The sequence below is a fragment of the Penicillium paradoxum genome (assembly GCF_028828445.1).
Source record: "Penicillium paradoxum strain IBT 22861 chromosome Unknown utg000006l_segment0_segment0, whole genome shotgun sequence".
Taxonomy (NCBI): Eukaryota; Fungi; Ascomycota; class Eurotiomycetes; order Eurotiales; family Aspergillaceae; genus Penicillium; species Penicillium paradoxum.
The window spans coordinates 2,020,248-2,048,202 of record NW_026643184.1 but is presented as its reverse complement, the minus strand read 5'-3'; the positions used below and the strand labels follow the sequence as shown (position 1 = coordinate 2,048,202).

General features: G+C 49.6%; 13 protein-coding genes across 13 annotated transcripts; 8 read left to right on the top strand and 5 right to left on the bottom strand.

Annotated features, from left to right (window-relative positions):
* Positions 1 to 389: 389 nt before the first annotated feature.
* Positions 390 to 1,211, bottom strand: N7457_007196 (gluconokinase; the record flags this gene model as incomplete). The annotated part of the gene is made up of 2 exons (XM_057178239.1): positions 390 to 842; positions 960 to 1,211. 2 exons carry the CDS (start codon positions 1,209 to 1,211, stop codon positions 390 to 392), a joined length of 705 nt encoding a protein of 234 aa, XP_057029983.1.
* Positions 1,212 to 2,787: 1,576 nt separating this feature from the next.
* On the top strand, positions 2,788 to 4,454 carry N7457_007195 (vacuolar protein sorting-associated protein 26; the record flags this gene model as incomplete). Its single annotated transcript, XM_057178238.1, has 5 exons — positions 2,788 to 3,007; positions 3,087 to 3,559; positions 3,640 to 3,664; positions 3,778 to 3,894; positions 4,225 to 4,454. 5 exons carry the CDS (start codon positions 2,788 to 2,790, stop codon positions 4,452 to 4,454), a joined length of 1,065 nt encoding a protein of 354 aa, XP_057029982.1.
* A 1,275-nt stretch (positions 4,455 to 5,729) lies between these two features.
* N7457_007194 (uncharacterized protein) lies at positions 5,730 to 11,070 on the bottom strand (the record flags this gene model as incomplete). Its single annotated transcript, XM_057178237.1, has 4 exons — positions 5,730 to 10,585; positions 10,638 to 10,811; positions 10,867 to 10,933; positions 10,993 to 11,070. The coding sequence occupies 4 exons, from the start codon at positions 11,068 to 11,070 to the stop codon at positions 5,730 to 5,732; spliced, it is 5,175 nt and encodes a 1,724-aa protein (XP_057029981.1).
* A 384-nt stretch (positions 11,071 to 11,454) lies between these two features.
* Positions 11,455 to 12,121, top strand: N7457_007193 (E2 ubiquitin-conjugating protein MMS2; the record flags this gene model as incomplete). Its single annotated transcript, XM_057178236.1, has 5 exons — positions 11,455 to 11,527; positions 11,598 to 11,677; positions 11,738 to 11,863; positions 11,922 to 12,001; positions 12,061 to 12,121. 5 exons carry the CDS (start codon positions 11,455 to 11,457, stop codon positions 12,119 to 12,121), a joined length of 420 nt encoding a protein of 139 aa, XP_057029980.1.
* A 620-nt stretch (positions 12,122 to 12,741) lies between these two features.
* Positions 12,742 to 13,117, top strand: N7457_007192 (uncharacterized protein; the record flags this gene model as incomplete). Its single annotated transcript, XM_057178235.1, has 2 exons — positions 12,742 to 12,827; positions 12,910 to 13,117. The coding sequence occupies 2 exons, from the start codon at positions 12,742 to 12,744 to the stop codon at positions 13,115 to 13,117; spliced, it is 294 nt and encodes a 97-aa protein (XP_057029979.1).
* Positions 13,118 to 13,370: 253 nt separating this feature from the next.
* Positions 13,371 to 14,336, top strand: N7457_007191 (LYR motif-containing protein; the record flags this gene model as incomplete). Its single annotated transcript, XM_057178234.1, has 3 exons — positions 13,371 to 13,419; positions 13,482 to 13,642; positions 13,707 to 14,336. 3 exons carry the CDS (start codon positions 13,371 to 13,373, stop codon positions 14,334 to 14,336), a joined length of 840 nt encoding a protein of 279 aa, XP_057029978.1.
* A 576-nt stretch (positions 14,337 to 14,912) lies between these two features.
* Positions 14,913 to 15,679, bottom strand: N7457_007190 (RWD domain-containing protein; the record flags this gene model as incomplete). Its single annotated transcript, XM_057178233.1, has 2 exons — positions 14,913 to 15,535; positions 15,613 to 15,679. The coding sequence occupies 2 exons, from the start codon at positions 15,677 to 15,679 to the stop codon at positions 14,913 to 14,915; spliced, it is 690 nt and encodes a 229-aa protein (XP_057029977.1).
* A 360-nt stretch (positions 15,680 to 16,039) lies between these two features.
* N7457_007189 (ACL4 family protein) lies at positions 16,040 to 17,284 on the top strand (the record flags this gene model as incomplete). Its single annotated transcript, XM_057178232.1, has 2 exons — positions 16,040 to 16,596; positions 16,654 to 17,284. The coding sequence occupies 2 exons, from the start codon at positions 16,040 to 16,042 to the stop codon at positions 17,282 to 17,284; spliced, it is 1,188 nt and encodes a 395-aa protein (XP_057029976.1).
* A 202-nt stretch (positions 17,285 to 17,486) lies between these two features.
* On the top strand, positions 17,487 to 19,305 carry N7457_007188 (putative histone deacetylase SIR2; the record flags this gene model as incomplete). The annotated part of the gene is made up of 5 exons (XM_057178231.1): positions 17,487 to 17,805; positions 17,903 to 18,213; positions 18,284 to 18,835; positions 18,893 to 19,072; positions 19,123 to 19,305. The coding sequence occupies 5 exons, from the start codon at positions 17,487 to 17,489 to the stop codon at positions 19,303 to 19,305; spliced, it is 1,545 nt and encodes a 514-aa protein (XP_057029975.1).
* A 498-nt stretch (positions 19,306 to 19,803) lies between these two features.
* Positions 19,804 to 21,461, top strand: N7457_007187 (tRNA (guanine-N2-)-methyltransferase; the record flags this gene model as incomplete). The annotated part of the gene is made up of 5 exons (XM_057178230.1): positions 19,804 to 19,917; positions 20,049 to 20,911; positions 20,971 to 21,176; positions 21,242 to 21,366; positions 21,420 to 21,461. 5 exons carry the CDS (start codon positions 19,804 to 19,806, stop codon positions 21,459 to 21,461), a joined length of 1,350 nt encoding a protein of 449 aa, XP_057029974.1.
* Positions 21,462 to 21,645: 184 nt separating this feature from the next.
* Positions 21,646 to 22,550, bottom strand: N7457_007186 (HIT family protein; the record flags this gene model as incomplete). Its single annotated transcript, XM_057178229.1, has 3 exons — positions 21,646 to 21,902; positions 22,116 to 22,209; positions 22,296 to 22,550. 3 exons carry the CDS (start codon positions 22,548 to 22,550, stop codon positions 21,646 to 21,648), a joined length of 606 nt encoding a protein of 201 aa, XP_057029973.1.
* A 920-nt stretch (positions 22,551 to 23,470) lies between these two features.
* On the bottom strand, positions 23,471 to 25,135 carry N7457_007185 (B-type cyclin nimE; the record flags this gene model as incomplete). Its single annotated transcript, XM_057178228.1, has 4 exons — positions 23,471 to 23,562; positions 23,619 to 23,757; positions 23,811 to 25,001; positions 25,127 to 25,135. 4 exons carry the CDS (start codon positions 25,133 to 25,135, stop codon positions 23,471 to 23,473), a joined length of 1,431 nt encoding a protein of 476 aa, XP_057029972.1.
* Positions 25,136 to 26,220: 1,085 nt separating this feature from the next.
* Positions 26,221 to 27,512, top strand: N7457_007184 (mitochondrial 54S ribosomal protein uL2m; the record flags this gene model as incomplete). Its single annotated transcript, XM_057178227.1, has 2 exons — positions 26,221 to 27,339; positions 27,411 to 27,512. The coding sequence occupies 2 exons, from the start codon at positions 26,221 to 26,223 to the stop codon at positions 27,510 to 27,512; spliced, it is 1,221 nt and encodes a 406-aa protein (XP_057029971.1).
* Positions 27,513 to 27,955: the final 443 nt, after the last annotated feature.

Sequence of the window (27,955 nt, the reverse complement as noted above, 5' to 3'; positions counted from 1 at the left end):
ATAGGTGTCAATAATGTGAGTCCTTATCCATGATCGCAGATCAGGCCCATTCTTATCAAGAACAGAAATGATATAGACAAGTCAATTGGTATAAAAAATCCACCTCGCAAGGAAGATATCGAGCACAGGATATATCAAAACAACAAAATCTCGATATGCGAGCTTTATGACAACGCCAGATTTAAACATCCCAAACCCAGTGCCATATCCGGTTCGGGAAACACCAAACACCAGAGGACCCAGAAATCCAAACCAGCAAAAGAAAACAAGATGCTAATAAAAGTCCTCCATGCACAGATCATGCTCCATTTCGCATGAGCCCATGCGCCATGTATCCTCCAAAAATCCCACAAAGTATATGTATCCTCCATAGAAAGATGGAGAGCAAGTCACACATACTCTGCAATCTTCTCGGTGACAGAGTCAATGACATTGCGCTGCACCTCGCCCATCGAACCCCCGGCATCGATAGTAATAACATCCCACTCATTCTCGGGCTCCTCGAGCGCCGCAAGCTGCGATTGCACCATGGAGCTCTTCATGTAGTGAGACTGGCGCTGCGAGACGCGCTGCATAAGCACATCCTCAGTGAGCTTGAGGTAGACGAAGTGGATCTGCACCAAGGGCGAGCCATAGGCAGCCACGCGCATGACGTCCCGGTACTTGTGCTTCAGCGCGGAACAGGCCACTACCACGCCAGCAGGTGGGTGGAAGCCGTTACTGTCTGTGGGGGAGAGGATGTCGATAGCGGCTTGGCGTAGTGAGATCAGCCAGTCCCAGCGGTCTTCGTCTGTGAGGGGAGTGCCTTTGCTCATTTTGTCTTTATTTGCACGTGGATGGTACTATTTTGCGGTTAGAGAGGTGTATATTGTGGCATGCTTGGGGAGGTTGAGAGGCTGGGCGCAGCTGGATGATTGGGAGGGCGTTGGGGCTGTTGCCGGGTAACTTGGGATACTTACATCGTCGCCTTCTATGAATGGGATACCCAGCTCGGTGCGCAGGACATTGCCCACGGTGCTCTTTCCACATCCTGCTGGACCGGTCACGACCCAGATGTGTTGTAGATGCGATTTGGAGGACGTCCCGTTAGCTCCGTTAGCTCCGTTGGCGAGATTGGTGAGATTGGGCATGGTGCGTGCCTTGCTGACAGGCCCGGTAGAATCTACTGTGGGAGCGTGGGCAGGCTGAGGTCGTTCCCCTGCGGAAAGCATGTTGCAAAGAAGGGGGATTGTCTAGGAAGTTGTCTTTGAAAAGTGATCCTTTTGGATCCAGTGTAATAACCGGTTGGGCCGGGTGTGGGAGGTATGACGCTGCAGTGATACACGGAATGGATGCGTTCTATACAGGTCTTGTTCCCAAAGATCAGGAGAGTTCCAAGAAAATGAAAAAAGGAGTCGCGCGACAGAGGGCTACTTTTTAAGTATGACGGTGGGGAAAAAAGACTCGAGCAGAAGCCGAGTGGGGGAGATACCAGTCCCCCGTACGGTTATTGGTTTGTTGTTTGGGGCTAATGAGTCCTGAGTCTATAAGGAATGCGAGTCGAAGCTGTCGAAGTCTGGGTTCAGGGATCTGGAGGTGTAACCCGTATCTTTTAGAGACTTTGGGACAACTTTCTAGCGACTATGGAATACATCTCTACAGCTGTATCGCTGTGCTCGTTAGAATAAACTGAGGCAAATGGGCCTTCTTCATACATCGCCATGATGTCACTGTATTGGGTATTACAGTGACCCCCACGCTAGAAAGACACCGCCAATTTGCGTAGGCCATTTCCCTGTGTCTCCCACTCCGACCAAGCCGTTGGATTTAGAATTGATCCATTCTGTACTTACCTAGGTATCCACGCGCTATTTTCTCTCTCTCTCTGTCCTGTGCCGAACAAAGCCCCGAGAACTCCGTAAGTCGACACCGAGAGACGGGCCCCCACACTTGGAAAGGTTCGTAGATCCACCCGATTCTGGAAACATTGCACACGAATATGCTTCATTCCGTGAAACACAGAGACAAATGTCCCCGGAAAAATACGGTGGCATCCGATAGGATATATCGGACACGAAAAGCAGAGGGGAGATGCATGGTGATTGCCTCGTACAGTCACACCGACTCGGTTCAGGTGTGCTCCGTACCTGGCCTAAGCATCATTTGACATTGCCTGTTAGAATCCGGGGAACGAGCGAATTGTCGTGCGGGGTAAACGAGTCAGATCCTTGCCTGAATTCGAGCTGCTTTTCCTATGGCTCCAACAAAGCACTGTGCCGGGAAGCGAATTCCGACTGATCCGATCTCGTGTTTATCCGCCCTGGTGCAGCCTCTATCTGCTCCGTAGGGTGTGCTGGTCTCTCACCCGTATGGCTGATTGATATCTAGCCGGTTCAAAGGCAATGAAGATGAGCTTCAGGTCCAATCGGTGAGAATAGCCCTGCCAGGGCCTCTTTCAGTCGATCTGACATGTTGGAAGTGTAGGCAGGACGGGTAGTTGTAGATCGATGGTGCTATGTACGCCTAATGTTAATTCTAACTGAGACTATGAATGTATAATGAGAAACAGGGATTGGAATGAAAAGAGAATCAGTAATAGGTGGATACATATATTCCCGTCAAGCAAGGACCAGATCCAATCCCAAGGTGCATGTAGATATCAGCTCACCTGGCGTGTCCGGGGCGCCTTGGAAGGCGGGGAGGCGGTCTTACGTAAGCCTCCTCCAGGCCACCGCGACAGCTCCAGATCATCCAAGCTCCCGACTTATTGGCTCGCAATAGCTGCAGGTCCAATTACCTTCCCGCACTATGGCTTCGCTTTTCTTTTCTGCCCCGATCGACATCGATGTGGTTCTCGAGGATCACGATGAGCGCCAGACGGTCGACGTCAAGCTCGACAAGGGCCGCCGCGAGCGGGTCCCTGTGTACATGGACGGCGAGTCTGTCAAGGGTGCTGTGACCATCCGATTGAAGGATGGCAAGCGACTGGAACATATGGGAATCAAGGTGCAATTTATTGGCACAATTGGTGCGTTGAAATCACCTCTCTCAGCCGAGTTCGTTATCGCAACGTTGGGCCGCTGACACACCATGCTTTGGGAATACAGAGATGTTTTACGACCGAGGCAACCACTACGAATTTCTTTCCTTAGTCCAAGAACTCGCCGCACCGGGCGAGCTGCTGCACCCGCAGACCTTCCCCTTTAACTTCAAAAATGTCGAAAAACAATACGAGTCCTACAATGGTATCAACGTGAAACTGCGCTACTTTGTCCGAGTGGTCGTCTCGCGACGTCTGCCGGACGTCATCCGTGAAAAGGACTTGTGGGTGTACTCGTACCGCATGCCGCCAGAGAATAACAGTCCCATCAAGATGGACGTCGGTATCGAGGACTGCCTGCATATCGAATTCGAATACTCCAAATCCAAGTATCACCTCAAAGATGTGATTGTGGGCCGCATCTATTTCTTACTTGTGCGACTGAAGATCAAGCATATGGAATTGTCTATCATTCGGCGTGAGACAACTGGATCTCCGCCAAATCAATATAACGAGAGTGAGACTCTAGTGCGCTTTGAGGTACGTGGTTCCTTGGATACACTGGGTTTGATCGTGCGATGGGGTGCATAGATTTTAAACAACTGCTGACTTTGTTGCAGATTATGGATGGTTCGCCATCAAGAGGTTAGTGGACATATTTCAGCCTTTGGACCTTGACACCCAGCTCGTGGCTTCTATGATTCTCACGAGGCTTGGCGGGGCCAGAAGGCGCCTCGAGCATAACTGACTTTTCATAGGCGAGACTATTCCAATTCGTTTGTTCTTGGGTGGATTTGACTTAACCCCAACATTCCGCGATGTCAACAAGAAGTACTCCACGAGGTACTACCTCAGTCTTGTATTGATTGACGAAGGTACGTTCTTGACTATCCTATTCGTTTCTCCTCGGCCATGTCCAAAGCAGTCTGTGATGCCAGAAGGTGGGGTGCAGAGGCATCGGGCGGAATGGACACAATAACCCTCGGCAATTGAAATTGCCCAGAGACCAATTCAATCGGCCCGGGTTGCATTGATTTGCTGCCGATTTGCATCCGACCGTGTCCCGTGCCCCCAAACATGGCACCCCCACGCTAAACCCCTTCTGGCACCGGCAACTCCACCCATACACTGTTACCATACGCTTGACCATGCTTCATACATCGTCCTGCAATGCCAATTTCAACCTGAAACTAATCCAATCACAGATGCCCGTCGCTACTTCAAGCAATCGGAGATTGCACTCTACCGCCAAGCTCCCGAGATCGCCCCGAACGCCCAGATCGCCCAACAGCAGCAGATTCAGCAGCAGATGCTCCTCGAGCAACAGCGCCAACAGCCTGCTCTCCCACCAGGCTCTGCTACCGCCGGACCCGGTAGAGAAACCCCTGCGCCGCTCCGACAGGAGCCTCAACCTGTTCCCGCGCCTGCAGCATAGACCGTCATGTTCATTATAGCTTGTGTCTTTCTTACAATTGTTGCCTGCGGATCTGTTCTTCGATACCCGCCTTTTGTCTCTGATGTTGATTTCCCTGTCTACTCTTACACCTTCACTACTCATTCTCTTGTGCCTATTGGTTCTCTTTCATGGTCATGTCACGATAGCACTGTAGTTTACCTTGTCTAAATTCGTGTCAAGTCTCAATTCAAATCAACCCTTCTCATTTTGGTGCGTGTTTCGAGAACAACGATCTGCTGTGCTGGTCAGAATAGCATCCATATAGTAAGGGAGGCAACGCAAGAGAGGAGGCATAGGAGAGAAAGTCAACAAAAAGACGAATAGCATCAAGGTGGATGAACAGGGGCAGAACAAACAAACCAAGATCAGAGAATCAAAAATCGAATAGCATCAGGGTACACGAAATAAGCAGGGAACGAAGGTAGATGAACAGCCAAAAAAGGTATCAAGGATGAATAGCATCAAATAGCAAAAAAGATCCCCATTAACCAGGCCGCGACTGGACCTCAGGTAGCACCCGGACTCTTGACTTCATGGGGAGGCCCTAGTTAGCCTAGGTGGTCTTCGTCCTGACGTTCTTCAGTGTTTCCACCTACTAACCACTCGTAGAGGACCTAGATCCAGGGATTCCCGTCATGAGTGTGTCAAGCCGTAGTGTTTCTCCGGCACTCCCCGAAGGGTCGTCCGGTAGTAGCGACGTGTTTGATCACTGCGCTACTAGGGGGGCGGCTGGCCGAAGGGATTGATCTTGGTTCGTTGATATATGACCAAAGGCTCTGCGGAAGAGTCATTTGAAGCATTGCGGCCTCGATTGGGCGGTCTTCCGGGGGCTGTGTGAGATTGAAATTGGAAAGGTAGAATCTACAGTCGATCAGCTATCTAGTTACTGAGTTTTGAGGGATTTGAGAATTTAGTGATCGTGGGTGGTGGGCATTTTCGTCGGGAGGGTACATTCATCTGAAGGCGAGAATGAAGCCATCCAAACTTCCATTTTGGGAAAGAAGGACAACAGAATGGAAGCCCGATGAAGACTTGATCTTGGAGGGCGTGGGATCAAAACATACCCTCGTCGAACAGTTGAATTATTGGTATTGTCTCAATTCTGGCTTTTTCTCTCTCGAAGGAATGGATGTATGGGTCTTTATAATGTAAAATTTGAAAATAAATCGATACGCTTGATTATTATAGTACATTGTACGTTTTACACACGCAGCTATGTCTTGCCCAGATACTCCACGCATAGTCACGCTCTATCTAATATCCAAATTGACCAATTTCCTCCAACACCTTCCCCAGTGCCTGGAGGATCTGCCCATCATCACGCTCTTTACCGGCGACCTGCACAGCGCGCACAGCCAACGGATAAATCCACTCAAGGTGTCTACGATAGTGAAGCGGAACCATGTCCCCAGACTTAACGATCGAAGTGGTCTTCAGCGCAGGCGGATCCGGGATCGCTGATGGCTCGCTCTTCAGCTCAACCAGGCGGAGGAGAAGATGCAGCAGAGCCTTGCGGGCCGGTGTGGGCTGGGGCATCAAGCCGCGCAGCGGCTGGTCTGCGATATAGGACTTGAGTGAGACCGCGCAGCGGAGAATAAGGTAAGGCGAGATCGAGCGGGCGAGCAGGGTCTGCGGGGATGGGCTGTCGGCTTGGGGCTCGGCCTCGACTTGCGAGTGCGTGGCGAGTTCGAAGAGGGTGTCTATGAGAGCATATGCAATTCCTGGGCGCTGGGTAGGTGGTGGATCGAAGGTACGACCGGGGCGCACGGTGTACAAGTCTTGCAGGGGCGCGTCTTCGAGGCCTGTGGTGGGGAGGTCGAAGCGGAGGGGGGCGTAGATGAAGGAAGAGTGGAAGAGAGCGCGCGCGAAGTCACGACGTATGGCGTCTGGAATTGCTGCGGCCCCAAGGGATGGGAGGATAAGCGTCTTTAAACGGGTGAAGGCTTTGATGTCGAAGGCTTCGTCTGCTGCGATTCGGGCGGTTGGGAGTTGTTGAGCTTGAAATCCGTGCGCGGAAACAATCCCATTGGTGATGTCGACCACACATTGCCAGAATTGCGATATTTGGGGCTCGTTTGTCTTCGTATATTGCTTTTCCACATATGGGACTGCAACTTGGAGAACGTTCATGGAGGCCGTTGTGGCATTTTGCCACAAGAAAGGTTCACGGTCCTTCCCTTGCCATGTGTACTTTTGCGCGATGAGAGCACTGAGATGTTTGAGAGAATTTGCAAGGGCACTATTCGTAAACACATCTTGCTTGATGCCGAATTCGGCAACATACCAGCTGATAAGGTCGATGGTGGTTTTGGAGAAGGCCACGAAGGTTGGTCTTCGTGTGTCGCTGCCGGGGCTCCATTTTGTTAATGCTGAATCAGATAGTTCAGCAAGGCACAGAAGAATATCTGGCTGCGATTCCTCTTTCTCCATACAAAGCTCTTTGATACAACCAATGGCTAGCGCTTGCAGCGCTGAGGGTCGTTCAAGATCTGGAGAGTAGCGCGGAGAAACCGAGTTCCACACAAGCAAGCTGAAGTGGCGAAGAACCTTCTCAATGTGTTTCGTGGTCAATTGGTCTTTGTAAAGGCGATAAACCTGTTGGAATGTATTAAGATAGGCTAAAGCCGCATCCTGATTAGGTTGATCGAGATCAAGCATCTTTTCATCACCAGCAGGATGTCCGTTTGCCCAAAGAAGCCAGGTACATTCAAGGGCATCGTTGCTGAGTTCACTGGCATTCTGGACTCTGAGGAGAGTTGCTGAGATGCTAGAGAATGTTGCTTCGCTGAACTCCAAAATATGCAAGTCAATCAAGCTTTGCAAGTATTTCAAAAGTCGTTTCCACGATTGATCAAACTTTTCGTCACGCACAAGGGTTTCAAAGAAGTTTGTGATCAGATTCGATAATCCGTTAATCATTACCACTGTCGTATCGACCCACGCTTTGAAGTCATCCGATTTTGCATCCCGTCCATTGTGCTTGGCTTGAAGAGTAGTTTCAATTCCCTCGGTCATCTTGAAGAGCACCATATTCAGGCACAGACGCCACGCTTCCGGTGAGAGCTGTTGCCCGTAGGCATCAAAGATACGTAGAAGAGTATGGACTGCACTATTCCGAATCTCAGATCGGCTGTCTGTCGTGATGTCAACAATACGGAGCAACAGCAGCAACCACAATGAGTTCCGAGAAACAGACGGGTCTTCGTCACGAGCCAATATAGTTAACTCTTCTTCACTAATGGATGCATCAACATGGCCAACTGATATTTGCTCGATTTGTCCCTGGAGGAAGTCGGAAACATTCCAGAAAAACGAAGTGGTAGTGAGAGAAATATTGAAGTCTTGGGTTTGCAGTGCAAAGCTGGAAAAGGAATTCACCAAGCTCAAGAGACAGGGCGCCGGCAGCAGGGAAAGGAAGTCGGAAGCAACAAGATTGAGAGACTTATAAGCAGCACGTACTAAGCGGGGTCCTGCCGGGAGAGCCGATGCCCTACGCTGTATCAAAGTGGAAGGTCGATCACCAGTCTCTGGCTCTGGTGTAGGTTGGAAAACACCGGATATCAAATCAAAGACGAGATGCCAACCGTCCACAAAAGTCTCCGCATATTGTTCAAGTATGTTCTTCAGTACTTCCAAGCTCTGCTCGTGAATTTCAATCACTGTTGTTGGTAAAGACTTGGAAGTATGCATGTCTGATGCATAGAGCGAGGCCACCTGGGCTTTCAATGTCTGGAGATTTCTGATCTGCACTTGATTGTAAACTTTCTCATCGTCTTCGTCCCTTTGTTTCATCGTTGAAAACACCAGTGAGTTCAAGATCGTGCTTGCCTGCAGGCGAAGATTCGGACTGGCGGTAGTATTTGCGGAAGCCGAAATGAGACTTTGAGTCAACAATTCCCATGCTTCGCTGTCACCATCTTCAAGGGAGGATATTCTTCCTAGGTTTGCCTTGGCGAGTTCATTGGTTTTTTCCAGTACGAATTTGAGCTCTTCGTCTTGCAATCTTGATTTTCCGACGGTATGCGAGACACGCCGGGCACCCTGATGCAAACGTCCAGGTCCTCGGGAAGATTGAGGCGATTGAGGCAGTTCTGATACTTCCTGTTGATCTCCCTGGTGGCGACGCTGCTCTGTAAAGGTAGATAGGTTCAACAAGGCAAGTAATATTTCCTGGAATGATGCACTTGGGAAATCGCTGGTGCTTTCAATCATTTTACTAGAAGCCGCCTGGACCGCAATGACCTCGGTTCCGAGATTAGCAGTCGGCACATCATTTCCTGAAGTGACTGAAGTTTCCCCAGCCCCACTGGCGGATTTGACCATCGCACTTGATGACATGCCAATCACCAGTCCGGTATACTGAAGTGTCTCGAAAAGAATGGACCAGGCCGGCTGATCCAATGTCGGTCCCAAAGCAATTCCAAGATTGAGCAAAGCCCGCATACAAAGCAGGTTTCTTGTGCTTATAGACACCGGAGCCCCTTCCCCTGTGGGTGTTCCTGCAGAATCCATTGTTGCAGAGCTGATATGTGACAAATCCGCACTTTTGCGTTTCTTGTGGAGCAAGTCACTCTGCTGGGATCCAGTAGCAGGTGCATTCTGTGATTTGGAAGGACCCGAACTCGCAGGCGTAGCAGCCTTTCCAAGAGTTGTTAAAAAGGCATCTCGGGGGACAGACAACCTCAGAAGACCCGCCACATGAGCCAATTTTTGAAACGCTCGGACGAGATTGTGATAGTACTCATCATCCAAGGAAGCGCGCAGAAAAGTCGAACAAGCCGCAAGGACAGCAGGCCAACAGTTCTCGATTATGCCTGCACAGGTTTTAATGGCGGAATACTGGATATGAGACTGTAGCTCCAGAGGGTTGATGGGAACATGTGACTTCTTTGATGGCAAGCTTGGCTGCCTTCGGATGGGTTCTGCTGTAAAATCTTGAGACGACCTGGCGGAATCAGGACCTTGCGTGGGACTCAAAAGTCGGTTCTTGCGTCGTTGCTTTAAGTCCGGCACAGTCAACGGAAGGATGAATTTCGCGAGCCCTTCAGCAAAACTGCTGATACAGTTCAGAACAAGGCTGTAAATGTAAGTTTCAGGCGGTGCAGGTGGATCTGTCTTATCAAGAAGCTCAATATATGGCGTGCGAACAACACTCCACTGTGTGCTGATTCCTGGCACATTGGCTTCACTTGGAGGAACAGTTGATCCAATAACACCAGCAACGCCACCAGTCTCAAGCGTTATCTGATCCTCCGTGGTAGATCTTGAGTGATCAGCGCGTGAAGGTACTGTGGATTGGTTGCTGACACCAATCAACGCAGGCTTCTCTGAAGCCAGCCGAACAAGCGTTGCCATGTGGTCCCGGAGGATGTTCTTTCTTCCTTCCTCATCGTCATAAAGCGTGTAGATTAACCGTACAGCACCCGGCTCGGAGTACAGTCCTCTAAAAACTTCCATGCAAATGAGTCGCTTCCAAGGCGCTGTTGCGTCCGGTTCGACGAGATGGGTTATCAGACTTAATGCCATCTCGCATTCCGTAGTCACAAGAGACATATAGCGCTTCAGAACTATGAGGAGTATTCGAGCAACGCGGACAGTCTGGGCGAATGAAAACCTCTCAGAAAGACAACGGACAGTTAGTGGTAATAGCCGAACGCGCAGCACATGTGAAAGTTCGGGGTGTCCCACAAAAAGCCGGCCACTGTTCAGGAGAATACTCTCGATAAGCTCGAGCACAAAAGTCGGAGGCAAACTCCGTGTTCGCAAGAATTGCAGTGGCTCTCCATCAATCAGGCGACATAAATCATCCAGTACCTGTAGTGCATCGTAGGCAAAATATCCTATGTCGAGTGACTGGCCATCGATTTTGATAGTTGTAGTAGCTTTAGCATCATTAGAAAGTTTGTCCTCGCTTGAAACCCGCTCAAATGTCGATACCACCAGTTGCTGAAGGGTAGCTGCAGCAGTACTGGAGACAGCAATCGTTTTGCTTGCCTGTAATGTGATACATATTTCCAATGCGTTAGCAAGAAGCTCCCCGCTCAGATCATTAGAATAGAACTGTAAAAGTGAGGGCAGAGACTGTAAGATTTTCAGCTGAATATCGAGGCCTGAAGAACATTAGCACAGCTCAAAGCTACTGGTTTATGTTTTGTTACTTACTCAAGCTCGTTGTCTCCTTTAAGCCCCCAAGGACATCTTTCAGGCGACTTGAGGGTAACGAACGAGACGCAATTAGCCGCTGTAAGCAGATAACACCAATACCAGCGAGCTTCGCATGCCGAGTATGGCATGCAATAATGAATGGCTCAACGAAATTCGGTTTGCGGACAAGGTCTAGTGGCCATTTAGTGATCAATAACTGATAGTCACCCGTCATTTGGAGACATACCTGCTGCTATTTGAGCTTCTGAGGTGGAGGGTAGTGCTTTAAGCTCATTCAGTGATTGTTCGGCGGCCTGTCATCTGCTCGTCAGTATACCGGGACCGGTGGATTGTCTGGAGGGCGGTGACCAACATTTCGCAAATCTGAGTTTTTCCTTCGAGATTCATGGATCAAATTGGCGATCTCCGTCTGTAAAAATTGGGAGGACATTTCTGGTACAGTATTGTTGTATCAGACCATGGCCAGCACTAGCTAATGCCCGGTGTCCCGATGTCAACAATACACTGAGCTCTTGGTAGCGGATGATCAGATCGGTGATTCTACACCAGGCCGACTGCGAAGAAGTTTGAGTTCCCACGCCAGGTTTATACAAGCAGAAAGAGGACAATGGCTGCGTCAGCTATTACGATAATTCTATGATGGAATTCATAAGGCGTGGCATCAACACTGGGGTGCCAAGCCTTCGATAAGCCGTATCGCACGTGATCTTGCTCCAAGTTGACCGCCTAGCGCATTGCCCCTCTTGTAGCAACATCCCCTCTGTTCCCTCGTCGTGACGTCTCCAGCATCTAAACCCACTATTCTGTGCTCAATATGGCTGCCAAGATTCCAAGGAACTTTCGACTCCTCGAGGAGCTCGAGAAGGGCGAGAAGGGTCTGAGTGCAGGTACGATTGACTTCTCCGATCTCCGACTATATCCGCTCTTAGATCACTGACGTACCTTTCTGGTTTTTAGATGCTTGCTCATATGGCCTTGCTGATGGTGAGGATATGATGATGAGCAACTGGAATGGAACCATTCTAGGCCCGCCTCACGTTAGTCTTTGACCCTTCTCCATTCTATCGTGAATCTCTTGCTAATCTAGCATTATTTAGAGCGTCCATGAGAACCGGATATACAGTGTGAACATTCACTGCGGACCTGACTACCCCGACAACCCGCCTACTATCCAATTCGTGTCCCGAGTCAATATCCCCTGTGTTGACCCCAGCTCCGGCAAGGTACAATAAGTCTGAATACCATGCCATACGAGCCATTGCTGAGTTGATTGTACTATAGGTCGACCCAACAAAGCTTCCAACCCTTGCGCAGTGGAAACGAGACTATACCATGGAGACAGTCCTGATCGAGCTGAGAAGGTAAGCATAAATCGTACCCGCAATTTCTAGGATGAATGAACAATATTGACTTCATCTAGGTACATGGCCTTGCCCCAGCATAAGAAGCTGCCTCAGCCTCCAGAGGGCTCGACTTTCTAGTCCGGCATTTGTGACCCACTCAGTGCGGTCGGATCTCGGAGTATCATGGTCGGCCTTGTTTGAGTTTCCTGGTTTCTTCTCTTTTTCTACGATCCTAGAGCGTGTACAGTTTTCGCATGAAAGCATTGGCAGGGGTTGCTTTAAGCTCTGCACTTCAATTCCTATCTTACAGTAGGTATTGATATCTAGAGTGTTTCTGTTCTGTGAACCCGGGCATTGTGGCAGGCGCCTGTTTACGAATTACCAATAACGATAGCAAATGATATCTTTTTGTCGACTAGCGGAATAGAATGATTTACACAGTCCAGTCCTGCCCTACTATCATCGCAGGTGTCTGATTCCTGCATTTTGGCTGTACATCCGTGGATATACCTAAGAAAATTGCGAAGTATCTATTACGGAGTACGGAGTACAAGGAGTTAGAATACATACCTAATGATCAAGGCAGGTTCTGCTGCGCCGATCCTAGTATTTTTGTGGGCAGATGAAATTGTTGTGTTGATCCCAGGATACACGAGGGTCCTGGAGATCAGCCATGGATGGGGACCAGAAAGCAAAAATCAAAGCAACAGGCGAGGAGGGGTTTGGGACCTCGGGAGAGTCAAGCCTACGCAGGATCAATGCATCAGAAGAGAGACGAGCAGGTTGTGGACGACAAGGATAGGCGCGTGTCGACACAGACTACGAAGATCAACGATGGTAGGATGTACGTCAATGGGTGTAAGCAACATGTGTACTACTCCGTGGGTAGGTAGGTAGGTGGGAAGTGGAACAACTTCTTCTCCAAGTGCCCGGACAAGCCGTTCAAGTGATGAAAAAGGGGTCGCGTCGATCGGGGGCAGTGTAAGCCCGATGACACTGTGCAACAAGGCATGTGCAAGCACAGGGGCCAAGTCGCGAGGTCCAAAAATAGGAATAATCAAAGTGTTTCCAAGACGGAAACTTTCAGAGATTAAACTGAAAAGAACAGATACTACACTTGATCTAAGCCAATAGGCAAAGAGAGCTAAAGAAGAAAGAAAAGAGAGGAAGATCTGGGGGCGCGGACGCGTATATATATCCTTTTGGCATCACGTGATTTAGCGTTGTGCAGAAAATTGGGGCGAGGACAGGTCCTGCAGGTACCACTATGCGCTAATCCATTTACAGTAGGCGGTATGGTGGCGGTGTGTGATGTCAGAAACGTACGAGGCCTCAGGCGGCGCTAGAAATCGAGGTAGATATCGGTTGTCTAGCTTTCTACGGCGAAATGCATAAAGTACTAGTGCCGAGGATTTCTGGTGCTCATCGATTTGCCTGTAAGAGATGGTTTATTATGTTTCATGCCCTTGCAACTGACACTCATCTCTGTGTCGTGTAGGTTTGGCGCTTTATCGTGCACTTTTGCGACAATGCCGTCCTTTAAATGCAGATGCTCCATGGATTGATGAATCCAGACCGCTTGTCCGACAAAATTTCCAAAAATTCAAGAATTTACAAAGCCCTTCCCAAACTGCAAATGCCTTAAAGGCAGGGTACGAGGTACGCAGCTTGAATCCTTGCCTACGATGAGTCCATGTGTTGATGTTTCATTGTCGCATGACAGGCTTTGGATCTCCTCTCTTCTGCCCATACCAATCAACGTGATGCCAACCGGATCATAACCCTCGTCGCTCGAGCTAGGTCACAGAGAGAGAAATACGCTGCAATGCAAAAGAGGGTTCGGCCAGCAACGCCCCCTCCCAAACCTCTTACACCTCGGCAGGTTCGAAAGGAACAGTCAATTCGTTTTCAGGAAGAAACTTCTCGGCGACACCCAGACGCTACCTCGGTTCTAGACCGACCCCGGCCGCTAGGTGACAAGAAACGGAATGTCCCAGTCCTCGTCAATGCACGCGGTCTACCGTTCTTGCGCTACAAAAAGCCGCAGCCAAGAAACGTTAGCAGTGTCATACGAACAAAGCTTGGGCGTCGTTGGAACTGGATTGAACGACGGGAGGATCTGAAACTCCAATTACTTTTCGCCAAAGACGAAGAGGATTGGGATCGCCTCACTAAGACAAGGGAGCCGTCTACTTGGTGTGAACACCTTGAAAGGGGCCTCTCCGATGTCAATACAAAAATAGCACACTTTGACATGCATGCTAAAACACTTGCAGAGAACATGTGGAAAATTGTCCTGGCTGAAAAAGCTCTGGCAGAAGAAGAAGCAACTCAAAAGCAGCCAAAGCAGTGAACCCGAGGGCTCTGACTGGCCTCGTGTCTCTTCGTGAACTCAAACTACATTTCCCTAACCTTGCAGGTACAAGGATGTTAGGACTAGGCCACGTTGTTATTTTGGTGCTTGGCTGCATGTCTGGTCATCTAAAGGTCAACCAGGAGTTAAGGCCATAGCCATGCATCAGTCGGTTTGTTGGCAGCGTCCCAAAGGCTGGCATGTTGATCGAGACAATCCGACTCAATAAATACATACAAATCTGCCTAGATATGTTGGTATCTGGGGACGTACTTTCTTGGTTGTTTCCGACCAACGGCCACCCCGGGCTGCTCGCCTGTCAAAGCCATTGCGTGCAGCCCAACCCAAGTTGACGCTTCGTTTCCGAGAGAGAATAGTGTTTCATTCTCCCATTGAGGATTGAGTTCTCATGTAATATAACACAATTCTATGTGAACTACCCAGGTTGTATACTACTCTACTCATACCCATGACACATATTCAACGATTACCTGATTTGTTCAATAGCTGCAATTTAATGTGGATTTAATCATTTCATGAAGTGATGGTAGGTCATTAACATTTCTATGGATCATTTCATGCAGTCACCTTGAGCTTGTCGACAGCTGGCAAGGCATCCTCATCCTCTTCGTCATAGTCACCCTTGACCAAGCCCCTCTCCCACAATTGCCGGCCTGTAAGCTTTTTCTCCTCCTTGATAATCCTTTTTTTCTTGTCTTCCAAATCCTTTTCTTCGCGTAACCGAAGCTCTTTTTCCTCCATCTCCTTCTTGAACTTGGCACTCCACTCCAAGAATGACTCAACAGTCACTGGTGTGCCGTGAAACTTGCGATTCTCCTCCTCCTCTTTCTTTGCGGCGACTTTGTCCATCTCAGCTTGAATGGCGTTTGCTCTTTCGGTTATGAGAAGCTCTGCGCTCTCTTTAAGTGCGCTAACGAGAGTGAATACCATCGCCATGCCCATATTTTCTTCAATAGTGGGCAGGAGGGACTCCAGCAGTTGCTCCCGGTCCTCCTGAATATCCAGTCGAGGGTGCTTCACAGCATTGGGCGGAGAGGTAATGTTGAGATTCGGACCAACATCAGGGTATTCTTCTGGGTAGGCAACTTCAAGGCATATCACTGGCTGTTCTGTTTCATCGCCTTCATATTCGAGAGTGTCAAGAGTTATGGATACTCGATATGAGGTTTCGGATATGTCTAGAGTTGGGTCTCGCTGTAAGCAAGGGAGAAAAAAACAGGACTAAGCCCATAAAGCGGCCATTTCTATTGCTTACCGGTAATTTCGTCGGGGAAAATTGAATCGAGCACCTCGCGCTCCTCAATCTGGTCTTCGCGGCCCATAACTGTTGATCCGCCCGCGGATTGGAGGGGTAATGAATGGAGTACGGGAGAGTAGATGTTTCGAGGCACCCTTCCTTGGAGGACAACAGCTGTTCTAAAGAGGGAAATAGAATGACTGTCTGTACAAGACTTCGAGAGATCGTGATACTATGTCCACGCAGGAAGATCGGAGCGCAAAGCGTGGTGCCAATATTGCGGTCCCACATGCAAACCCGTCAAACAGCCACCAAATTTTTGGCTGCGGAGCTTCACTTTTTTTACTTCTTCCAGATACCCTGTGGGTTACAACTTGGCAATCACTCTGTTTGATATTCCGCTTAAGAATATAACGCTCTTTCTCAATATTCCCTATATCCTGCCATGGGAAAGCCCAGACCGCAAAAGAAAAAGTCATCCAAACCCCGCGCAAAGTCCGTCCTTGGCCCTGGTGGCTCAATTTCGAAAGGCAAAATGGCTCAAGATCCCTCTACCTTGCTTGACCAGGCTACCATCCTCCTACAAACTGGTCGAGCCGATGAGGCACTTGTGCTTGCGCAGCAGGCTCTAGAATTGACTCCTGAGAACACCACAGCACAACTCCCCGCCATTAACTTGCTTGGAGAAATCAACGTTGAACTAGGCGATATTGACACCGCCAGAAACTGCTTCCTTCAGGCTGTTCAACTCGATCAGGATGGTTCGATACCGGAATCCCAGGGCGGAGGTGCTGAGAAGTTCCTCTGGCTCGCACAATTGAGCGAGCAAGGTGGAAAGGACAGCGTCCTTTGGTTCGAGATGGGTGTCGCTTCCCTTAGACAGGCTATTCAGGCTCTAGAAGGGAAGAAGTCACCGGAAGAGATCGCCGATATTACACAGAAGAAGGCCAAGATGTCCAACGCACTCTGCGCTGTTGCCGAGACCTACATGACTGACCTTTCGTGAGTTCCTTTACCTTCTATATTGCATGCGAGGATAATGCTAACGTATTCGCTCAGCTGGGAAGAGGATGCCGAAGCTCGGTGCGAGGCACTCATTACAGAAGCTCTCCTTGTCACACCCGAAGCGCCAGAGGTACTACAGACCCTCGCCTCCATTCGGATATCGCAACTTCGCACTGAAGATGCCCAAGCCGCACTCACTCGGAGTATGAGCTTCTGGAAGGATTTGGCTCCAGAGGATCCCAAAATTCCCGATTTCGCACTACGTATCAGCCTTGCGCGACTCCTGATGGAAGTGGCTATGGAATTCGAGGCTCTGGAAGTCCTCGAGCGCTTGATTCTCGAGGATGATCAAAGTGTGGAGGCGTGGTATCTTGGAGGATGGTGTCTCTTCTTGTTGGCCGAAAAGCAACAGGCGCCAAAGGACGCGACCGCTGACGAGCTTGCGGAGTCCCCGCGACATGCATCACTAGAGGCTAGTCGTGAATGGCTCAAGCAAGCCCTGAAGCTCTACGATGTGCTTCAGTATGAGGACGAACGGCTCCGCGATCATGCCTTGGAGCTTGTACAGGAAATGAACCAAGAAATTGGAGAGGATGATGAGAGTGAAGCTGAGGGAGAAGGAGAAGGCGATGATTCGGATTTGGAGATCGAAGTTGACTCCGACGATGAGATGGCGGATTCATGATTCATAGACCCCCAAAAGTCACGACCACATGAGATGATGTATATGTTTTTTGTTTTGTTTGATTTGATACCATTAGAAGTAGTTTCTTTTTTTATCACTACTCTTTCTTTCATTGCCGACCTTTGACCATGAATCCCAACTTCTTTGATATCGCCACACCAGTTCATTCATCGGTTCCGGATTAAGTTGCCTCCGGCAAGGCATGCCCGAATTTTTGCCAGAGCAGATTTCAAGCGCAAGTGAAAGAGTTGTCTCCGTGGCTGGCATCTCAAACTCCTGCAAGATGGATTTGGAACCAGCCCCAAAAGGAGAGGATTCGCTCAAGGCCCCCGTGGTCGGAGTGGAGAGCGTGGATATAGAAGAACAGTACAACATGGAGGATAACGCGCCGGACCTCGCCCTGGATCCGATCTCGTCTGGTTTTGAGTCAGACAGTGACGATTCTGATGGATGGGATAATCTGTCTGACTGCGATGAGGCTATTCAGTTCCTGCGCGATGATGAGATCCGTGACGGCCTCGGTATGCAACTATATCCACCCTCTCTTCTTACCCCGGACATCCCCGCTCGCGGAAACCAGAACAAACAAAGGCTAACTCGCTCGCTTTTCTGTCGCAGTTCCCGGCGCCTGTACCATAGAGGAGGCGACTACATACAGACAGCGTCTACATGCGATTGGCAAGGCGGCATTCGTGGAAGAGACCATCCTTCGCAAAACCGTCACGGCCAAAAAGCTATGCACAGCGTTTGGGATCGCCCCCCCGGCATTCCTTGACGGTGCGCCCGATGCAGCCTATCATGCTCTTCTGGCGATCGCGATCTCGCGCGAGTTCTCTCGGAGGCCCAAGCTGCCCCAGTACAACTCCATCGATGACGCTGTTCGGCTCCTTCGCGAGTCGAAGAACATCATCGTTCTCACAGGTGCAGGTGTATGTGTCCCGCAGACTGTATTCAAAATATTCTAGGCCTACCAGTGCTAACGGTATCTTTTTAAAAAAGATCTCAACGAGTCTAGGCATCCCCGATTTCCGTTCTAAAGATACCGGGCTCTATTCAAAACTGGCGCATCTGGGCCTGAGTGATCCTCAGGAAGTCTTTGATATCCATGTCTTTAGGGAGGATCCGAGCATTTTCTTCTCCATTGCGAAGGATATTCTCCCGACGGAAAAGAAGTGGTCGCCGACCCATGGGTTCATTCGACTTCTTCAAGACAAGGGAAAGCTGTTGACTAACTACACGCAGAATATCGATAACATTGAAGCAAACGCAGGAGTACTTCCCGAGAAAATTTTACAGTGCCATGGATCCTTTGCGAGTGCTACCTGCGTAAAGTGTCAGTACAAAGTCAAGGGTGATGCGATCTTTGGTGAAATTAGGGAGGGGAAGATCCCCCACTGTACTGCCTGCAAGGAGAAGATTGCAGAAGATGAGCTAAAACCGCAAGGTCTCAAGCGCAAGCGAAGTTCGAGTGGTCAACAAAAAGACCGCAAGGTCTCTGATGAGAGTTCGGATGAAGACGACTATGAACTCCCGACTCCTGGAGTGATGAAGGTCAGTGGCTGTTCGATTCGATCCTTGCTTTTTCATTAATACTCACAAATAACGTAGCCTGATATCACGTTCTTTGGCGAGGATCTACCCGATGAGTTTGGCGAACGCCTAATTCACCAAGATCGTGACTTGGCAGACCTCGTCATTGTAATCGGAACATCGTTGAAGGTTGCCCCCGTGGCAGAAGTGCCTGGAATCTTACCACGCAACGTCCCCCAGATTTACATATCGCGCACTGTAAGTCATTCTACTACCTATGGTTGTTCTATACTAACGCGGGTATGTAGCCGGTATCACATATCGAGTTCGATATTGATCTCTTGGGAGACTGCGATGTGGTCGTATCGGAACTTTCTCGTCGGGCCGGTTGGGATCTGAAGCATCATATGATCCCAGACGATGAGAAAGTGGATATCACTACAGTGGAGGGATATGATTCACGACATGTTTTCAAGGTAGTCGGTGCATAGTGGCGGAGTTTGGGCATGTCTTGCTCCTGTCTCATAGGAGGGCGTAACTTCGGGTTTCTTTGTATAGCTGGATGCGGTTGTATCTAGGTAGTCTTGGTTTCTTCTGTTTTCTTCTTCTTTTCCCTGTGATTCTTTTGCGCCGGCATAAATCAGGCCTTCATTGACTCCGGTCTAAGACATTCATTCTGCATCGATATCATTGCTCAGATTCATTCGTCCCACGCAAATTAAGATCAATTTGGTTGAATTCTGAGATATAGAGCTCCTGGATTTTATGTTATTCGTCTGATCGTAGAGAATACAGATGTCTTGATTGTGTTGATATAAATGTCATGGCCAGACTCTGTTGCCTCTCCGTGGAGTATATTTCTGAAGGCCCGAGAAAAAAAAAATCTCAACCCGCAACACCCCGCCTTCACAGATTGCAGCAACGCATTGACTGAACCCCCACTATCAGAAAAGCAATATTGATAGAAAAAGTATCTCGTCTTGTCAGTCATGGAATATCTGGTTCGGTTCGCCCAGCACCATGAGACCTTCAGACGTCCGGAGCTCCAAGCCTGCGCCACTCTTGCCGGCGCCGACCTCGATATCATTACCTACAGTGAATATGTATGAAACTCCCTTTCTAGCAGTGTGGGGACTGCTCATGCCATTCCATTATGAATCTCGATTTATAGGAATCGGACAACCCCGTCTATGTTGCGATTGTAGTCGATTTGCAGAACTGACTTACAAAATAGTCGCCATACTGTGTCGTAAAACTACCAGATGAAGATGCGGCACGCGCAGTCGCTAAGCGCAGTATTCTGGTTAAGGATATCTTCGAGCTTTGGGGCGAGGGTGCCAACTACGAAGAACTACATGCAGACATTCGCCAACGAACGGAGCATCGCTGGAATGACTACAATAACGTCCCATTCAAGTTCACAGTTGACTACTTCTCAGGCACGCGCAGCCAAGAAAAGAAGGGAGAAATCATTCAATCCTTTTCATTCATGGGATTCAGAGGACCGATTCGCCTGAAGAACCCCGATGAGGAATTCTACGTGATGGAAGAGTACATCGATGACGTGGAAGTCGCCGCGCGGGGAGTCTCGCGAGTGGAAGAGCCACGGAAGATCTATCTGGGTCGGAAGCTTGGTGAAAGCTGTCGTGAGGATGTTCTCAAATACGACCTCAAGAAGCGTCGTTATATCAGCACCACTTCCATGGATGCGGAGTTGAGTCTCATCACGGCCAACATGGCTCTTGCAGCTCCCGGTAAATTGTTCTTCGACCCATTCGTCGGAACTGGAAGTTTCATTCTTGCTGCTTCGCATTTCGGAGCTCTGACCATGGGCGGAGATATCGATGGTCGTAGCTTCCGGGGCAAAGAGAGCGGGAAATTGGGCATCTTTGAGAACTTCGATCAATATGGCATCAAGAGCAAATACCTTGATACCTTTACTTCGGATTTGACCAACACCCCATTGCGGAGAGTCGGCGTTCTTGATGGCATCGTCTGCGATCCGCCATATGGTGTGCGCGAAGGGCTTCGGGTTTTGGGAAATCGCAAAGGAAAGCCTGCGGTCAATGTGATCATTGATGGCGTTCCTGCGCATCTGTACGTCTTTCCCCTTTGACTGTCCTTCATTGATCTATAATACTAAATTTGACCCACAGCCGACCCGGTTTTGTTCCTCCTAAAAAGCCTTATGGCTTCGAGGCTTTGCAGAACGACGTCCTCAACTTCGCGGCTCGCTCGTTGGTTACCAATGGCCGTCTCTCAATGTGGATGCCCACAACAAATGACGAGAAAGTCGTGTTCCCTGTTCCTATGCATGAGAATTTGGAGATTGTCAGCATCTCTACTCAGTCTTTCAACACTTGTGAGTGACTTCGAAAGAAAAGCACAAGCATGTACTTGGAGGGATTGGCTAATGTTGTCCTTTAGGGTCTCGTCGACTCATAACCTACCGCCGTTTACCAGAGGGAGAACTGTCTGATGTCACATTGGCCCGGAAAAACATCGATGACCAAGGCTATACAGCAGATGATTTGAATGCATTCCGACGAACGGTACGTACAAGTCCTGGAACAATGCGAAGTTCATCGCTAACTTGTTGAACTAGCACATGCTCAGAGGCCACGGCACCAGAGCCGCGAAGCGCTAGCAAACGACGTAATGAGATTTCCAATACAGCAAATGAGAAGGGATGCCATTACCATACCCGGCGCTTCAGAAGCTACAAAATGGCGCGAAATAGAAAGACCTATATACATACAGCGTGTGATTCAAAGATGGAGGAGCAATGATCAGACGCAAAAAAGAAAAGAGAATATCAGATACCGCGCATTTCACAACTTACCTCGTTGGCTCCCTACTGGGATCAAATCTTGAGCCAAATCAATACCCTCATCCCGTTGAATCCGTTCAACTTCCTCTACCAGCTCAAGCCTCATTTCACGAGCCAAGGCCTCACCCTCATCATCATCAAGCTCCTCTCTTTGCCCACGGCCGAACATAGCAAAGCTTGTCCTCTGATTGGACCCTAGAGCAGGGCGCGGTATGATGTGGAAATGAACATGAGGCACTACCTGTGCCGCCCTTTCACCTATCGCCTAGTCAGAACGGTTGCCATAAAATTGTGTTTTGTTTTTGCTCCATAGACATGCATGTGAAATATGATCTCGGGGAAGGGGGCAGTAAACCTCCTTGAATGCCAATAGTGAATACCAGCGACATACATACGGAGTAGAACTACGCCAAACAGACAAATATCAAGTGGAAAGGGAGAAGGGGGAAGAAAAGCAAGGGCAAGACATACCATTATTCTGCACGACATTCCAGTGTCTATCAGGATCATTCCCAAATACGGACTTCGTAACGACCCTGGAGAGAATTGGCAGCCATTTACCTATCTAAACGTATCAGGAACAAGGATTAGCCGGGAAAAGGCGTCGCGATGGCATATGGGGAGGAACCACTAGGATAGGGTGTCGCATACCTCTTGTCCCGCTCGAACGCCCATGTCACCAAGAGTCTGGTGATGGTTTCTAGGCGCTACGAGGACATGGCCGCGGGTGAGCGGCATGATGTCTAAGAAGGCGAGAACATGTTCGGTGGAAAGAATGATGTGGGATAGCGGTCCTGATTCCGGGATCGTGGAAGTTGGATTGGACTCAGGGTCATTGAAGCGGATTGGGGGGTATGCCGAGGCGATGTTGCAGAACGGGCATGGCGGGGATGCAGTAGACTCCATGATGGGATGATAGTAGGATTAGGATGAAAGAGAGTGGATGAGACTGGTTGATATAAAAGTTGGAGGCTGTCAACCTTACCCATGGGGAGGTCCGACCTCGGCTAAGCACCTCAATAAGATCTACAGGCTACAACGCATATATACGCAGAGAATAGAGAAGGTGTCAATAAGCACGCCATACACACGCATCCAGCGTTGAAATCCAACTATTTTAAAGAAAACAAAAGCGGTCCAACTTGTCACTGATTACCTCCCCGACCGTCTGATATCCAAATCGCTTACCTGGAAGACCCAATCGTGAGTACCCAATTTCATCTTCCAGCTGATGGACAAACGCGCGAGAAACAAAAATCCATGGCCACATTGGCTCCACAAAATATTCCCCATCCGCAATGCCACGCAACCGTTGCAAGGCTTGGGGACCTGCGAAAAAAGACAAGAGAAAAGAAAAGGAAAAAAAGAGGGATTCAAAGGCAATGGCACTGAAACATCCGATCTAAGATGAAGTTGAACCAGGGTGAATCGAATAGATTGCGATTTGAACGAGAAGAAAAGAAAAGATAGATCCCGACGCCTGTAACAGGAATGACAATAATTTAATAGATATCGGGACAGGCAGGAGACAGATGCCCATGCACGAAAAACAAGTAGGCCGGGGTCGAAGGTGTAAGGGAAGAGAAGAAAACAAGAGCACACAAGGGCCGAGCGCCGAACACCCCATCACAGAAGGCAAATGCGAGAAGCGCAGAAATTCAATGGAGTCGTAAGAATATGCAAAATGTGGCGGATACCAGGACAATGAAATGCCAACATGTATAGGAATGAATTTCCCTGCTCAAGTCGTCGCGAGGGCCTTAGGGAGTCATGAAAGGCACCGACGTTGGCGAGACAGGAGTAGCATGACATCGTAAATGGTACAATTACTGTTCGTCCTTGACGTAAGTGCTCTTGTCGGAGCCATCGACGTACAGGTGGTGGTATTTCTTGGCCCACTGGCGAGTCAAAATGGAAGCTGGAGATCTGGTTAGTATGTGGATTTGCCAAGGTAAATGTCAAAAAGCTTCTTACCCTTCAGGAACTTCTTGCTGGCGTATTTCTTGAAGAAGGCTTCGTGGGAAACGGGGCGGTGGAGATAATCCACCATCAGCTGGAAGACAGGGTCGATCTCCTCCTCGGTGTATCCGGCATAATGCGCGAGAGTTGCATCCTATTGTGAGTCAGTTTAGATGTGGGGCTGGACAGGATCGCGATGGAACATACCCAAGGTCCACGCTCGAGAATGAGACGTGCAAGGTACATGGCGGCTGCAGAGATGTGACTCTGGGGGTAACCCATGAAGCGATGGTCGAGAAGACTGATCTCCATCAGGTATTTGCCCAGTGTGCGCGTTTGGATGTCGTAGTTATCGGCCTTGGAGATGCGTCGCAGGAAATTCATGGGGTTAGGGAAGCTCATGTTGTACTCCAGAGTTGCGAGGACGTGACGTTCCGCATCGAGGATCTCCTTATCCGAGAAGGTCTCATCGGCGACATGGCTGAAGTTGGCAACGTGAGGGGAAAGCACCTCCTCGTACTTGGAGGCAATGAACATGGCGGTGACACCGACCAGCTGAAGACGATCAAGTGCGACAACCTCAGCCGACAGGAAGCGGTCGATGATATTGACAGCAAGGAACAAGGTCTCAGGGAGAAGGCGGAACCGTGTGTGAACTTCGATCAGCCAGTCGACGAGAATTCCGCGCATCTTCCACTCCAGATCGGGTTGATGGTCGATGTAATCGGGGTTGGGCAACGTCATGATCTCAAGGTCCTTGAGATACTCGAAGATTTCCACCACGTATTCGGCGGCCATCAATGGGTCATCCAAGTCCTCAGTGTCGAGATCCTGCACAGCGTCATTCAGAGCATCTTTCACGCTGATTTCTGGTTCCTTCACGGCTGGTTCCTCCACAATCTTCTCAATCGTTCTGGGCTTCCGGTCTAGCTCGGCTTTCTTCCGTGGAGGCTCTTGCGCTTGGAGGGTTGTGTCTTTGACCGGGGGACGCTTGTTGGCGGCAGGCTTCTTGTTCGAGTCACGAGGCTGGAGGGCGGAACGGGTTGCAGTTCGTGACGAGTTCGTACGGCTGAGCTTTTGAACACCTCCAGTCTGAACTGTGGCCTTCGATGTCAGACCAGACTTAGTTGTGGCAGGCTTAGTTGTAGCCGGCTTCTTCCCTGCCTTCACCTCAGCACCGTCGGTCTTGTTGACGTTACTGACATCACCAAGGGCAGCTCGGGGTCGTTGGGTTCCAGTAGTTGTGGTCGTCGTGCTTCGCTTGGTCTGCAGGGTTTTCTTGGCTCCAGCGGCAGAGACATCGGAGGTGAGGGCGGCAGTCTTGGCCCGCGTCACACGTGCTGACGGGCCGTTTTCATCGTTCTCATTCATCGCACCTCTGGTTCTAAGGCTACGGGCCTTTAGTCGAGTCAGTGATCAAGCCAATGACGTTATCAGATGGACCAAGATTTCAAGGTTTTGAGTTTGATATCTCGCGAAAACGATTCGAAACGCGTGTTTTTCCAAGGCTAAAGATTGCTCACCTGAGGCATAGTGAAGGAAAGAAAGAAAGAACGACGCGTAAAAAAGGGGAAAAGGGGACAGGAATATAATAATCCTCGCCCTGCTATAGACATCAAGTCAGCATTCCATTCAACATTACCTCGGTGGAGACCTCATACCAGAGGGTTGAGGAAGAAGTGCACGTACCACGCGTGAAAATGTGGTTGTTCCGAAGAGACTACAATGCCAATAGGCAGCTGTAGTTTTCAGACAGTTGGTGGTGATGCCAGTCGAGACTCTCGGCTCAAAGAAGTCTATGTTGATACGTATCAAAACCGCGCAGCACCCTGAGTCCGGGGATCAAATGGGGCGCGAATTAGGCGGGAAAGGTGTCAAAAGATACAGGAATGATCTGGAGACACTGTACGACAAGAATCCGCACGCGATAATTAGGTGGTTGGGAAGTGGGGTGGGAAGACGAAAGGGTAGCTCTAACTGGAATGATGAGGGAAAAGGAAGAGAGCTTGAGGGCAAAAGGCGATGTTTGGCCCTAGTACCGTACTTAGCGCGGAAAACAAGCAGCCCCACTCCGCCAGTCGCGTGGATCACCAAAGTGACATTCGAGACTCCTTTTTTAGGGCAATTGGTAAAATGAACAATTGACGTGAGCAATAAAGAGCTGGAGAGAAATACAGGAAAGATGATCTGGAACAGGTTGAGCGAAGCTGATCGAACAATGAAGGGAGATACGCGTTAGGATCGTGAGGAGTAAATAAAAGGGTTGCTCCGGGCAACGACGACGTTTCCGTTTGTTCAAGTATTGGGTCTCGTAACAAACTGTCACGTGACTGCTGCCTAGCATCATCGACTTTCCCAGTTCATCCACGTGATCTACCATCAGCCACAGGCCATGAATCTCTCTGTGTGGCTGAGAGGCGGTGCAGTCAACCCGGATCACGTGCCACCAGAACTTTTTGTTTCTGTGGAGAGTCTGGTGCATATGTACAAAGTAGAGGAGAGGAGCAGTTGAGTCTTTGTTGGTCTACTTCATTGACAATTGGCTTTCATCCTGATTGCTTTTCCCCTCCGATTGGTTCTACTCTAATCGTCTTCGTGTCTCTCTACCCTGGTAGCGATGCTTCAACCCCGAATTGCCCTACGGGGCATTCGGTTGCCCTTCAGGTGTCTACCTTCCCTTCCTTTGCCAGCCCGCGGCTATTCAACCATCGTCAATGAAATCGAAAAGAACAAGCCGAAGCCTATCGAAACACCATTGAACTCGTTTATCGACCCCAACACTTCATTCGCTCCTCCCCCCAGTCGCGACGCTTCGGGCGTTGTGCTGCGCACCTACACTCCGCGTACCCCCGGTATCAGACATTTACGGCGCCCAGTGAACGATCACCTGTGGAAGGGCCGTCCGGTGCACAAGTTGACATTCCCAAAGCGTGGTCATGCTAAAGGTGGTCGTAACAACTCGGGTCGCGTCACTGTCCGCCATCATGGAGGTGGTGCGAAGCGTCGAATTCGGACCGTTGATTTCCTTCGCATGGCCCCGGGGCCGCACTCAGTGGAGCGGATCGAGTATGATCCCGGTCGCAGTGCCCACATTGCCCTGACTGCTAGTAAGGAAACTGGTAAGTTGAGCTACATCCTTGCAGCGGATGGAATGCGCGCCGGCGACGTCGTTCAGAGTTATATGTCCGGAATTCCCGAAGACTTGTGGAAGAGTATGGGAAGCACGGTCGATCCTGGTGTGCTTGCTGCCAGAACTGCCTGGAGAGGAAACTGCTTGCCGTTGCACATGATTCCTGTGGGAACATTGATCTTCAACTTAGGCTTGCGACCTGGAAAGGGTGGTCAACTTTGTCGCAGTGCTGGAACCTATGCCACGGTCGTGGCCAAGGGTAGCGACTCACGTCAGCAAACGATTCAAGATGAAGAGCCTGAGGCTGAAAAGAAGCCCTTGTCGCAGCGTGAGCAGCAGAAGCAGGAACGTCTTGCCCAGCACATTACCGTCCGTCTCTCCAGTGGTGAGACTCGGCTTATTCACAAGGATTGCTGCGCTACTATCGGTATCACCAGTAACCCAAATTACCACTACACCCAACTCGGAAAGGCCGGACGTTCACGCTGGCTCAACATTCGTCCCACGGTGCGTGGTCTTGCCATGAACGCCATGGATCACCCCCACGGTGGTGGACGTGGTAAGTCCAAGGGTAACGTCGACCCGAAGAGTCCCTGGGGTATTCCGGTATGTATTCACTTTCGTTTTGTAATTTGCATTAGGCCTTCATGGGACTGACTCTGTATTTTCACCTCCAGACCAAATCCGGCTACAAGACCCGCCCGAAGTGGAAGATCAACAAGGCCGTTGTTCACGCCAGACCTCGCAACCAAGGAAAGCGCCGTCGTGGATACAACTAAAGATGATGCTGCTTTGCCGAACTGGCCGTTTCACTCTGCTTTGTCTCTGAACCTCTTGTACCTCTTCACCCTATACCTCATCCCTACTACGCGGTGGATGACTGTACGATATATTTTCCCACTTATTGTTTGACACATTGAATGTTTCATCTTTTCTTCCATCACGCGTTATTTCCCGGGGATCCTTGTTTGCGCCTCTGCCGTCGAACTGGAAATCGGGCGATGGGCACTGTACAGTACGATCGCTCGAGGCCACATACATTCAAAGCGAAAGAAAATAGACTTATCAAAACCCTCGATACCAACAGTAAGAACCGCAATTCTCTGATCAGGAATATGTACAGGATGCGTAATATGTTGTGGATATACTAAATTTGTAATTTTCCTTGTGCTGTGTCTTCCATGCGTCTTGTACGTTTCCCGTGTGCTGAAAACTACGAGAG